General features: G+C 57.3%; 1 protein-coding gene across 2 annotated transcripts in view; it reads right to left on the reverse strand.

The window, feature by feature from the left end:
- Positions 1–3,947: 3,947 nt before the first annotated feature.
- Positions 3,948–13,447, reverse strand: part of IL6R (interleukin 6 receptor) — a 41,778-nt gene continuing 32,278 nt past the window's right edge. For both annotated transcript variants that reach the window (XM_034667534.1, XM_034667533.1), the window contains 2 exons: positions 11,664–11,757; positions 3,948–7,300 (listed from right to left, as the gene is read on the reverse strand). In XM_034667534.1, coding sequence (XP_034523425.1) covers positions 7,054–7,300; positions 11,664–11,757 — 341 coding nt within the window. In that variant the 3' untranslated portion in view covers positions 3,948–7,053. The remainder of the gene's footprint in view (positions 7,301–11,663; positions 11,758–13,447) is intronic.

The following is a 13,447-nucleotide window of genomic DNA, read 5'->3' on the forward strand; positions in this document are numbered from 1 at the left end:
ACCACAGGGGAAAAAAAACCAATGCCAGTGTCTTAGACATTCCGGGAAACCAATGTGCTCTCTCCCCGTACGTGAGCCCCATGGACTCCGGCCGGGGAAGCAGAATGGGGCTTGAGGTGTGGTGTCCACCACCGGACACACCCACGCTGGGTCTGAGGGCCTGTCCTTTCCCCAGCGTGGGTGAGGCTCCACGGCAGAACCGGGTGGTCCGAAGCCCTGACAATCGACATGTTGTCATCTATCCAGGGGGTGCACCTTGAAACGTGGATTACCACTTCCACAACCCACAAGGAGCACCTGAATGGCCCCCCCACGTTGTGAATCATTGGGTACACGCCACGGCATCCCCTTGATTCGGGCTTAAAACACCCCCTACAGGATATTATTTTAACGTTCAGATTGCCCTCTGATTTATGTTCCTAAACAGGATTAACTAGTCTATTGGATTAACTGAGGGGAAGACGCATTAGTCTGTGCAGTGAAGGCTGATTAGACCATCACGGTATCAGCCAGTGTGTTGCTGACGAGTGAGACTCATGGTTTACAGTAACGATAGTTGAGACAGACTCAGGGGCAACCAGCTGGCTCAGTCCGTCGTACGTGCAACTCCATCTCCGAGTTGTGAGCTCGAGCCCCACGTCGGGTGGAGATTACTTTAAAGACTAAAATCTTAAAAAACAAGAAAAAAGAAAGAGACGTGTTCATATTCATTTGGATTGTTTTAAATGGCATGGTTGCAAGTGAAACATTCTCCCCAAAGTCCTTGCATTTTTTCAAACGGGGAATGTCAAGGCTTTGGAAAGACTCACCTAGGACTCTGTGGCAACTTCTCCCGGGCTGCCTGGCGGCCAGCTCTGTTTAACCTCCAGTCCCACCTACTCCTCAAACCTCTCAGTGACAGTCTTCACAGCACAGTGTGGCCGAGCTGTGCCGAAACAGAGGGCTTACAAGGGTTTAATGAACACTTTAATTGTAAAAACATACCTGCTCCTGAAAAAGTGTTTAATATGCATAAAGGAAAAGCGTTGGTATAAACCTGGTCTTTAGTGACTTCCTAAAGTGACTTCCTTGTTTGTATATATCACAAAATTGCTCAACCCAGTGTGTACCAGGCAGCCCCCAGCCCTCACCAGCAGCCCCAGGCAAGCCTGTGCCCGTGGACGAGTCCACCTGAACCCCTACAACACACTGGCCATCCGCTCCTGGAGAGCGTTTGCTCGTGAACTCGGGGACGGCCAGCATCCTGAGGAAGGGGCCGGTCCCTCCTGTGCGCCTGCAGCCAGCACCGTGCTTCAGGAAACTTTCCTCGAAAGTCTCACCATCCAAAGAGAACCACCATCTAGGGGCATGACCATCACCCTTCCGGAGAGAGGAGGCGTAATCCGGTTTCCATGAGCACACCTGGAGCATTTCAAGGAAGTTCTCCGAAGTGGTTACCACGGAAGCAGCAGAAGAAAACCCACCCATCCACGCAGAGTTCAGAGGTGAGAGCTGGGGAGGGCGGGACGTGGTTTGACTTGGTCTCTGATCAAGGGTCATTGCGAGTACGGAACTGGCTGCTGCCCCTCCCCTCTGCACCTCATCTTTTGGGCTTTGGCCGCCGCAGGGATGTGCCTTTGTGGGCTCCCGACTCCCACGGGCTTGGCTTCCCAGCCCCTGCTTGACAGGTGTGACAAACCAAATGGGGAATTGGGGGTGAGTGGGCCAGGCCCCCGCCCATGCAGGGGTTGGGAAGAGAGGACCATCACATGGTCCCCAGTGCCGGGGGCCTGAGCCACATGGCGAGGACAGAGCACTGGTCTTGGAGTCAGGCAGACCGGGTTCACGGCCTAGGTCAGCCCCTTAACTCAGTCTTGGACCACTGCCCTCACCTCAGCCGCCTCTCCCTAAACTGGCGAGAACGCACCGGCAGCACCCTCAGGAGGAGCACGCGGTGGAGGGTCCGCGGGGGGCAGCTTTGTCCTCAGCTACTTTTCATAGACCCTTTCTACCAAAAGGGGCCGTGGACCTCCCAGTGACCAGCAGGGCTGCTGGTGTCCCTCTTTGCTGTCCACAGATTTTGTTTCTCTATTAACACCGTACGTTGTCGCGGAATCCCACCTCCAGCCGAGCGGTCTCCAGCACAGGGACCCTTGACGCGGGCTGTGCAGCGGGGAGACACCACGGTCGTGAGCTGGAGGTCTGCACCCGGAGCCCGAGCTGCTCCCGACCTTCAGACCTGTCCGCAGAAACGATCCGCTGAAGGACGCCACGTCCTCACGTGGGAAGCCCCCACAGCACCCATCTCGCCCTAGAAATGGCCACGGTTCACAGTCACCCCTGGGGTTCATGACCACCTTCCTCAGAGCCATCTGGGGGCTTACTCAGCAACTGAACAGGAGTCCGTGCTGATCCCCAGGGCACGCTGGTGCGGGTCCGTGCCCTGCAGGGCGGGGGATGCGGGGTGCCGTCCGCCCCCCAACTTCTCCCTTCTTCTCGTGCTGGGCACAGACTCCAGGGCGTCACTCTTACAACATTCAACATTTCAAAATCCCTATTGCACAGCACTTGAACTTGAAAACCAAAACAGAGTGCAACTGTCTTCCCAAAGAATTCCACTCCTTACAAACATTGTAGCGAGGTTCCGTGACACGGCAAGCTATCTGAGGCCACGGGCAGCCGTATGAAGCAACCTGAAGTTACATTACAAGAACATCCTTAACTGAATATTACATACATCTGTAGTATGAACGTCTCATGATTTTTACTGAAAAACTTAATTTTACCCACGCTTTGGATTGTCACCTAAAACTACTGGTAGGAAGACAGACATGGCTAAGGTGTCGTTTCGTCTGTGTTGTGAGTGACCAGATGGGGACTTCCGTAAGACATTAGGGCTTGGTCAGCATTTGAAGGACAGTGCAGGGCCCAAGGTCACTGGCCATCACTGCACGTGCACAGGCCCCACAGCCGGCCGGCCTGGCACCAGTGTGCCCAGGGTCCACCCTGAGCGCCAGCCACCCTCGCGCACAGCCCGGCGGTGGCGGAGTTTCATGCCTCTGGCTGGCACTTCTCTCAGACATGGAGAAAGTCCTGGTCTCCTTCTGCTTCAGCGAAGAGGAAAGTGCTTTCCTCAGTGGCCGTCCCAGTCACTGGGTGCTCTCTGCCATTCCCTGCGAGGCTCACCCGCTGCTCTCCGGGTTCTGGCAGAAAGAGCATTGTGACCATGCCAGCCGGACAGCAATGCTGTGCAGAGGGAGGCTCCTCCTTCCATTTCCTGTCCTCATGCCCGCTCCCGCACCCCTGCTCGGCCCACACAGCCCAGCCACTACGGCAGACATCTGCTTCCTGTGGCACTTCCTGCAAGACCGGGACCCACCTCGAGGAGACAGTGGGTCCGCAGGCACAGCACGGGCCTCTGCCTTCCAGCCTGACTTACATAACCTCTAGGCTCCCCAGCCTGGAGCCCTTGTACTACTCTTGTCCACAGGCAGCCACACGGTGGCTCTCCTCTGTTTGGAAGACGTGGAATGGCTGTGACCCAAGGTTTTCCTGCCAAAGGCCCTTTTCAAGAGGGGACAGATTGAGGCTGATCAGGAAGGCAGGGTCGCCTTTGTTCACGCCCCTGTTCAACAAACAGCCCCTGAAGAATAGCTGCCCAGCCTCTTCCTTCCCCACACGCCCACCCCTGGCCGTGATGCTAAACGTGGCAGAAGCACCTACGCCCTTCCAGAAACCCCAGGACTCATTTTGGGAAACATTTTCATGATTGAAGTCTTTCGAGAAATTGCTATTGTTTCTGGAACCTACCTCTTTCTAGAGATAACTCCACCGTGCATTGGAGGAGGCCCACCCCAAATGGGCCTGCTTAGTTTTAAGCCCACGCTTCTCCAATCCTTCCCCCTTTAACTGGGCAAGTCTTTCCTCTAAATGGCCCAGGTGCCCAAAGCATAATTACGTCTCAAGCATATTTTTAGAAATGATTTATTTCAAACATTTACAATTTTCACTTTGAATGGAAAATAGCTGATAAAAAGAAAAATATTGAAGAACATTATACTGACCCTTTGCCCCATATACAGACATCAGCCTTTGCTTTCAGGTAATTAGATAAAAAATAAAAACAGAGTAAAGTTGAGGTATTGTATTTAACAGATGTGTGATCCCCATCCAAATACGGTTTCTCTGTCAATTCACAGCCTTGGTACGTGCTGTTCCGATCCCCTCTTTCCACAGAAGACCTTCAACTGAGCACATGTTCATAAAACCAACAGCGTTCTTTAATAATCAGTAAGGTTGTCATGGAAACCCCCTGGCTCTGCCGGCAGGCCACACGGAGGACGCAATGCTGGAAGGACTGCAGGGGACATGCAGGGGCGTCCGGCACAGACATTGAACCAGTTGGCCTGCCTCCCAACAGCAGCCCCGCTGCCGACCGCCGCGTAGGAAAGCTGGCGTGCCCTCTGAAGGGCCACCTGTTGCCCCTGCTTCTCCAGATGAAGGCCCGTCTCTCACCACCTCCACCTGGAACTCGACGAGAGACTCCTCCCCAAGTGGGTCAACCTTCAGTACCTTTGATGAGGCAAGACGTTCCTGAACATTCTGCAGGAAACCCACAAACCATGACCACGCCCAGCCTGCCCCACGAGGCTCTGCTCACCGCCAGGTGGGCTCCCAACATCTCAGCATGATGTCCCGCCCCTGGGAGAGCAGGGAGGTGGTAGAGGTTCTAAGCCCAGAGCCTGGCAAACAGGCCTCAAGGTCCAGATCCCGTCAGAGCAAAGAGCTCTCATGGTCACCAAAGGCTTCGTAGGTCCGTTCAATGCTACCCCCTTGACATTTCAGAAAAATTTTCATTAATGCTACAAGAATTACTGACCACATTAATTCAGACCTGAACCAGCGTATTTTCAACTTTTCCCACGTCTGGCTGTGCGACAGGTAAGGTGAGTCACATCACTGTTGAGAACAGACAGGTAAGGTGAGTCACATCACTGTTGAGAACAGGCAGCAGATGTCCTGCCGGACGTGGGGGCGGTGGGTAGAAGCACGCTCACTGCCCGTGGATCCGAACACGAAGCTTAGGGGTGCCCCTGGGCACACGGAGCACAGCCTACAACCCAGGGAAAAACACTCTTCCTTCATTTTCAGTAGCTTATAAAGAAATAAAGGGAAAAAACCCTCTCCAATACACACACAAAAAAAGGCAGTTTCATGACAATAATAACGAAAGCAGTAACAGTTTGGAGATCAAAGGCGGTGGGCTCTCAGCACAGGCGCTATCTGCCGTTCCATCTTCCGCCAGCGCGGCTCCGCCTGGGTCTGGCAGCACCCGGGGCAAGACCTCGCCAAGAGGTAAAGACCTTGCTCAGGCACGTTCTCGGTTTCGTATTTCCTCTTTACAGCATTTCTGCTGTTCTCAAACTTTAGAGAAAAACAACAAAAAACACCTGCCTAACTTTTGTCAGCTGAAGGCCAGTTTGCCTGAAGCAGTAACAGGGTCTGAAACTCACCGACTCGCTGCCACGGCCGAGGTCTGAACCTGGCGAACCGTAGACAGGACTCGGTCATCGTCTTCCTCCCGCCACTGTCTGGCGATGCTGGTTGTTTTTCTAAAAAGGCAGGCTGCTAGAAAGGCCTGTGGTCTGGTGAAAGTTCAGCGGCGGTTACGAGGCTGCTGGGAATCACAGCTCCATTCTGGGCACCCGTGCCACGCGAGGGCCCAGGTCGGGTAACCACACGCATCCCTGAGTGGTCCGAGCTGGGACTCGACGGCAGCGTGCCAGAGCGGCACGGCCACGGCTACACATTCGGTTGGTGCTCTGACCCTCGCTGAGCGGAGTCAGATCAAGCAACTAAGAAAGAAACCCCAAGCAGGGGACTTTGTAAGGAGCCCCCTCCCGTAACCAGGGGCTCAGGGCAGAGGCTGGACACCCCCTCCTCCGCGGCTGCCTGGAGGGGAGCAGCTGCTTTCCCCCACGTTAAAGGAGACACAGACTATGTTCTCACTTTTTCAGACAAAAACAAGATGCAGAATGAAACCAGACTCTGCTCTAAAAGGAAAACTGTCTTTTCTCCTCCTTTTTCACTTGACTCAGTTTTGTGCTAAACAAGGTTATTGTGCTTTCCCCCCAAGTTATTCACATACTGACACTCAGCGAGCACTGGCTCTACCACCGTCTAAGATAAAGCAGTTTTGTTTTTTTAAAAACGAGTTAAAATACATTCTTGCCGGGTTTTTTGTCTTTTCACATAAACGTTATCTTCCCTTGTTTCTCAGGCTCAGCTGAAAACAAAGCAGAGGAAGGTGGGGTACAGCCCCCGCCCCCCACAGAAGCCCCCTGCTGCCAGTCCTCCTCTCGGGGGAGCAGGGGAGGACGGGGAAGCCGGGTCCCCTGGGGAGGGCCACCCCTGGGGAGGGCACAGAGGCCTGTCCCCACGACCTTCCTTCCTCCGCTTCTCTCCTCCTGAAGTCCTGGGATCCAAAGAGGGAAGCGGAGCCAGTGCACCTGCTCCTGGATTCAGCAAGTGCCCAGGATCTCCGTTCACATTTAGAGAATGCTAACGAGGAACCAATTACAAATCCATTTCAAGCCACCAAGCCCCGAGCTATTGTGCGGCTCCGCCGTGCCGTCTGCAGGTGTGGGGGAGGCTGCCAGGTGCTTCTCCCATCCTCAGGCCTGGAAAGACTGAAGTGTGAAGGCACATCGGCTCCACGAACGGAGGCTGGAAGGCAGAGCTGCACAGCAGGCCAGGAGGTGCCCGGGGCGTCTCGGCTGGAAATCTGTCCACCTGCTGCAGGCTGCCTCGCACATGTGTCGGGTGTGTGCGTGGCCAGCACGAGGGTGACCTGCTTCCCCCGGGGGTTCCGAGTGGACTCTGACCCCTTGAGGCACTTGGGAAAGGGTGGTTCCGAGACCCAACCACCCCTTCCTTCTGGACGGAGCAGCAGCTCTGTGTCGGGAAGTGACGCACCTCCCAGGAGCCCCGGCACCTGAGATGAGCGAGTCTGTGCTTTCTCATTCATGCGGCCCGGCGCGCCTGGCACCTGCCCGCCGAGCACCGCCCAGCCTGCTATCTGGGGAAGAAGTAGTCTCTGTTGCTGATGTCGTAAGGGCTCTGTGGGCCCCTGGCATCCGGCCGGCTGTGCCTCGAGGTGCTGTCAGACCCAAGGCTGCTGGGGGACACTGGCGGGGAGATGAGGGGCACCAGCCCCGGGGTGGGCTTGGGTCTCTCGGGGACCAGCTGTCCCAGCGAGTATGGCGGGTGCACGCTCGCCTTGCCTTCCTTCAGTGCATGCAGCTTCCACGTCCTCCTGAACCTTCACGGGGACAAAGACAAACCACACGGGTGCTTAGTTCCCTGTGACGAGCCCGCGTGAACAACGGCGCTCGGCTCAGAACAGGGAAAACCATTCATTCCGTCACCAGGAGTGACGCAACACTCTTAAGACCCGGGGGTCTCAGAAACTCTCCGAGGGACAGGCAGGTATTGCTGGTCCCCCTGACGAATGGGGACACTGAAGCATACGTAGCCATGAGTGTCCCTTTACAGCACCAGGGACTTAATTGGCCCCGTTCCAGAGGCTGCCCACACGTACCCATCGTTGGTCCCAAGTCCATTTACTTTAAAAAAAAAAAAAAAGGGTATTCTTTCCGTGCGGAAGGAAAACAGGCCTCTCGCCTCTGGGTCAGGCGAGGGCGGGCAGGGGGCCAATGACTTGCAGCTGCCACTCAGCAGGAAAGGGCTGCCCCACTCCCTCCACACCCCTGCCCCTCCTCCCGCTTCCAGTGCCCCTGCAGTTTGTCGGGTCCTCACAGACCCCCGCCACGGGCACCCCGCGGGCACAAGTGCCCCATCAGCAGGAGCGGAGATGCTCAACAGGAAGGAGATGACATCTCTGACCACAGCGTCCTCGCACCACTCCGCGCTGGGCCCACAGCCAGGCTCAGGAACCCAGAGAGTCACGCGGCAGACCAGAGGACGACGAGCGGTGACGTCTCCAGAGATGCGGCACCCCCCTTCCTAAGGGCCTCCGGGCCACACCACAGCAGCCGCCACCCCGGCCCTGCTCTGCACATCACCCACCGACCCCAACGTGGGGCAACGCACCTCCCTCAGTCCCGCCTCACGGCAGCTGCTCCCCAAAGGGCTTGGAGGGAGGAGGGAAACCAAGGTCAAAAACAAGGTCTAGGGGTTTTCCTTGGGTTTCTTTTTATATCAACAGGCTATTCCTGTCCTGGTGACGATAAATCATTGATAGTTGGCTCCAATCTGCCACTGGCTTCTCGCCTGTGCTCCAAATGGAACAATGGGCGGAGTGTGAGCGCGGCTCCCCGCAGCGCCCGGCCCCCGGTGCCGTCACCCTCTCTCAGGACGCTCGGGGTGTCAAAGCATTCAGGCCCCCCGACCCCGGATGCCGCCTCTGGGAACACACCCGAAGGGAACTGCAGGGCTGTGGGGAGAGCTTTACGCACGGCGCCGTGAGAGCAAAAGCAGCCAGACACCCCGCAACAGAGGGCGGCGTGAGCCTGGGTCACCCGCCTGCAGCTGAGGTAAGTGAGCTTCACAAAGCAGCGAAGGAAAGCGGGAACTCGCTTATGTCAGAACTGATGCTAAACGTCCGAGTCGGGACTCGGCCGTTGGTGCAGAGCCCTCACGGCCACAGAAGCACAGGAGCCCGGGCCGAGGACGGAGCCTCAGGAAACCCCCAGACATGAAAACCTCTCGGTGTGGACGCGGGCTGCAAGCGTGTGCTCACTGTGCACACGCTCGGGGAGGTGAGTTTCCTGTGTGCTTGCTGGGTTTTGACCACATTTATGTTTTAAAAACTAACAGTGGCTGTCTTCGGATAATGCACGGCTTTTTCTTTCTCGTCACTATGTGGCATATAAGCACATACCACAATTTCTTTAGAGTCTATCGACATGAGTTAACCTACACAGAAGCAGTATCTGACCTCCTTTTTCCAAAGCAGGTAACTGGACGGGTAACTGAGAAACATGAACTTTTCTTCCTTGGATGTACGTGGAGGGAATGAGACACTTTCTAAAAACACTGAGCTCGACGCGACTCTGGGAACAGCAGGCTGGGGGGGCCACAGCGGCGCTGCTCTGGCCTGAGCGAGTCCGGGCGGCCAGGGGCTAGAGAGGGGGGGTCTCGCTGCCGGGCCCACACGGCTCAGCTGCTGGCTTCTGTCTGCCTCACACGTCTGCGCTTCCTGACGTTTACTTAAAGAAAAGGTTCTGCAGCTCGAACAATATTTTAAAAACATTTACAACGACTGGCAGTCTTTTAAACAAGTGACATGGAGAAACCAAGTCCTGGTGAGAAGTGACACGGGGAACGCCCGCGGACACAGCCACTCCCGTGGCCCACCACCAGGAGCACCCCGTGTTTTTAGTAGTGGCTTCAAACTACTGGAACGAGACACACAGTGGATTCACAAGGGTTTTAGCCGGCATGCCTACAGGCGTCCTCACTAAAGGGCTAGTCCATTCCAGGTCCATCTGCGGAAAAGGACCTCTCCGCTTGGAAGATCCCATGCCCCGCGCCTCGCAGCATAAGCCACAGGAACAGCGCTGGCAGGGCCCAGGGCGTGGGGTGGGGCACTGGCCCCCCGAGTTAGAACACCTTCTCTAGAAGATGCCGCACCGTTTTCAATGGCCCATTTAAAGGTTCTTTAATTGTCATAATAAAGGTGGGAAAATATTTAGGAGACACCGTGCTTTGCTTGAGACGCAAAATAAACGTCTCACACGGAGCAACACGGTGTCACGGGCTGGCGGGATGTACACCAGCCGGCCTGTCGCATTCCACCTGTTCCAACAGGGCTGTTCCAGCCGACACCGCGGCTCTTCCAAATTCCCAGCTCCCCCACATCTATACACCTTTCGACATGCGGGCTTTGGGGAGGGGAGCAACAACGGGCCTGCTCGCAGACACACGTGCCCAGCGCGAGAGAAGAGGGAAGCTCACCAGGCCAGGAAGCAGTGCTGTCGCGTCGCGGCGCTCGGCCCTGCGCCTCCAGGCCTGGCTGGGCAGCAAGCAGGCGCGGCCACACACCACCCCGCGGCTGAGCCCGCGAGGCTGACGACGAACCGGGCGGTCAGTTCCCAACCTACGCCTGTCCATCAGCGGCTCGCAGCACACCAACATGGCGCGGCTCGTCAACGAAGCCCTGGGGCCCACCTCTCAGCCGACGGCAGGCTAGCCTGGTGGGCAGCGACTCTTGGGACGTGGGTTCTAGTCCTGGCTCTGCTAGTAACAAGCCGGCGTCCTTGGCCAAGTCATCTCCTCTCTCAAAGCCGCTTCCTTATTTGCAACATGGAAGAATTGACTAACGGGGCCCCTAAAGCCCTATCCAAAGAGCGCGAGCTTTGGGCTGGAGTCGGCTTTCTCAGCACCAGCTGCCACTACCCCGACCCTTCCAGCTCCTGTCTCCTCATCTGCCAAGTGGAAACCCCAACAGGGACTCTGCAGGGTCTGTGGTGGGTCCCTCAGGGGGCAGGAGGACCACTGCCCACCGGCACGGCCGCTCTCCGGTCCAGACAAAGCAGTGAGCTCACAGCCCGTCCAGAGCCACCTCCACACACCCAGAGCCTCGCCTCCTGCATGCCCTTCGGACAGCGTGCTCACCTCTTCCCTGGGAAATCGGAGTGGACACAACCCTGAATGCAGTTTGGGACGTCACCTCGCTGATCTCCCAACCCAGGCTACCCTGGTGGCAAAGCTGGTTCAGAGGCTCTGTGAGGATCCCATGAGTGGGGAACTCTCTCTTCCCCTTCCTCCCCGAAACCGCCCCTCATGATCACCAGCGAGCACCCCCAGAAAGCCACACACAGGGCAGGAAGGAGGGACAGACAGGTTCTTCCTGCGCTTGTGCTCTCGTCGCCGTGGGCTGCCGTCCGCGCCAGGGTCTGGCCTAACCTCCTTTAGGTCTTCGGCGGGTGCGGGATTGCAAGGTCCTGCACTACAGCCATGAACATCGGCCCCTGTAGCAGGAATACTGCTGGCTGATGTCTCTGCAGGCTTGGGAGCAGTGACAAAACCGACGGCCAACTGGAGAGAGAAATGGAGCAACACGGGCCCGGCGCCCGCCACCCGGAGCTGGTGGACACGCCACGACCGGCACTGAAAGTTGACCCTCCGGGTCTGCTTGTTCTGAGATATTCCCAAGGGGGTCTGGCCAGACACCCGGACCTGCCTGTTCACGGACTTCCATGGCGTCTCTCACATGGCACCACCACCACGGCGGTGTGCGGCTCCTGGGGGGCTGGCAAGGGCGCGTTGCACGCCCGCCCCCTCAGCTTCTACCAAGCAGGCTCCTGGTCCCTCCGCGTCTACACAACTTTTCAACATCCGGATTCCACAGGGACCGTCACGGCCTCACCCGCATCCCACCTACACGCTGACACTGATCCGACCTGTCTACCAAACATGTCCGCCTGACCTTTCACAGGCACCTCAGACTCCATGGTCCCAAAGGAGAATCAGCCCCACACTCGGTTGTTCCCCCCGAGTGTCCGCGAGAGTGACAACACCGCCATCCACGCACCTGCCGAGGCCAGAGACTCGAGGGTCACCCTGGACGTCCCCGCTCTTTCCTTCCCATCCATGTGTCATCCTTTCATATACCCCACATCAGCCAGAGGAGGGGAGGAGGCCACCCCAGCCCTGCTCACCTCAGGACAATGCCGACACACAGGAGCGTCCCAAAGGCCAGGCTTCCTCCGGCCACCAGGAAGGTGGGCAGCGGCACTGGAGAAGAGTCTTGCACTAGGAGAAAGAAGACAAGGAGAACAGTGCAGGGGGAGGGAAAGAAACCAGTCAGCTGGTACCGTCCAAAGGCCCAAGGGAAGCTCAGCCTAGAGGAGGAAATGGCTCTGCGAACCAACAGGCCACGCGACGAGCCGGCCAGCATTCCGGCCAAAGCCAACCCTGGAAGACTGGCCCCCCGCACAATCTGACCCCAGGATCCCACCACTTGGAGCTTGGAGATGCAAGACAGGCACCTCCAGCTCAGAGCCTCGGAGCTCCTGTGGCCGGCCATGGATGCCTACTCAGTCAGCGTGGCCCTTCTAGTGGCATTCACCCGTCCCCACGAGGCACAGGGGGTGCAAGACACCAAACGCTCTGGGGACCCCATCGATGGCAGCCCCACTGAGGACGACGTGAGGAGGTCAGACAGGTTAAATCAACTTTTCTCCACTGGGATGTCATGTCTTATCTGTCCCTCCGCTTGGTTCTCAAGCCCCAGCCACGCGAACCTCATGTGTTCCTCACATGCCACGCTCCCGGTCCTCCCAGCGCTCTCCACACCCACTGCCTCTTCCCTCCAGAAGGCTCTCCACACCTGTGCCGTGCAGCCTGACGTGTCCTTCGGGTCTCACAAGCGGCGATGTCACTTCCTCGGAGCAGCGACCCCCACTGCAAGCGCCCCTCGGTGCACCCCTCCCGTTACTGCACCACCGAGCTCCCTGAGCGCGGGGACCCGTGTCTTTTCCACTGTCAGGCTCCCAGTTGCTCGCACTTCACTGAACGGACCGAAGCAGCACGAGCAGCCACGTCCGTCCACGGGAAGGCCCCGCGCGCAGCGGCCAGACGGAGGCCCCGGCGGCACACGGAGCTCACCCCGGGGAAGCCGTCGCGCTCCCCTGACTCCCGTGCTGGCCGTGCCGACACCTGCAGGCTCACAGGCTCAGGACTCCTGCTCTTCTGCCCAAGTGGCAGCCACTGCGGGTGATGGGGCTGCCTGACAACCGTCACTTCCAGTGCCCACGGGACGCAGCTCTGCGGGCAGTCCTCCCTGGGCTGGCGGCAAGGACGGGCCTCTCTGAGCAGGACCTGCCTCTCTTGGCAGAGATGGCCGTTTAACGGAGGCAGTGTGACTGGCTTCCTCTTGGACTAACACTTCACCGTCCTTGCTATTTGTTCCTTCCTTCCACAAATATCTACTGGCTCTTTACCACGTGTCAGGGTTTGGTCTAATGTCCTAAGCCTCGGGGATACAGGAGGACAGAAAAGCTCCTGCCTTCCTGGATCTTACATGCTTGCTTGCTTTCTTTCTTTTTTTTTTTTCAGTAGGCTCCATGTGCAGCATGGAACCCAACGCAGGGCCTGAACTCACAACCCTGAAATCAAGACCTGAGCAATGATGAAAATCAGAGGAAGAACAGAGAGTGACAGTGGGGGAGCTCCATCAGACGGGGTGGCTGGGACAGGCCTCCCTGACAAGGGGGCATCTGAGCAGAGACCTGGATATCTAAAGAAGCTGGCCAAGTGGAGGCTGGAGGAAGAGCATGCAGGCAGGGCAAGCAGTATGTGCAAAGGCCCTTTAGTAGGGCATGTGCTGAAGAGCAAGGAGGACAGAGTGAGTGATGGAGAATGGAGGAGGTGAGGTCTAAGGATGGGGGCCTGACCCCACAGAGACCAGAGCTTGGATGAGTGATATCAGAGTCACTCTGAC

Source organism: Ailuropoda melanoleuca, chromosome 8 (assembly GCF_002007445.2).
Source record: "Ailuropoda melanoleuca isolate Jingjing chromosome 8, ASM200744v2, whole genome shotgun sequence".
Classification (NCBI taxonomy): domain Eukaryota; kingdom Metazoa; phylum Chordata; class Mammalia; order Carnivora; family Ursidae; genus Ailuropoda; species Ailuropoda melanoleuca.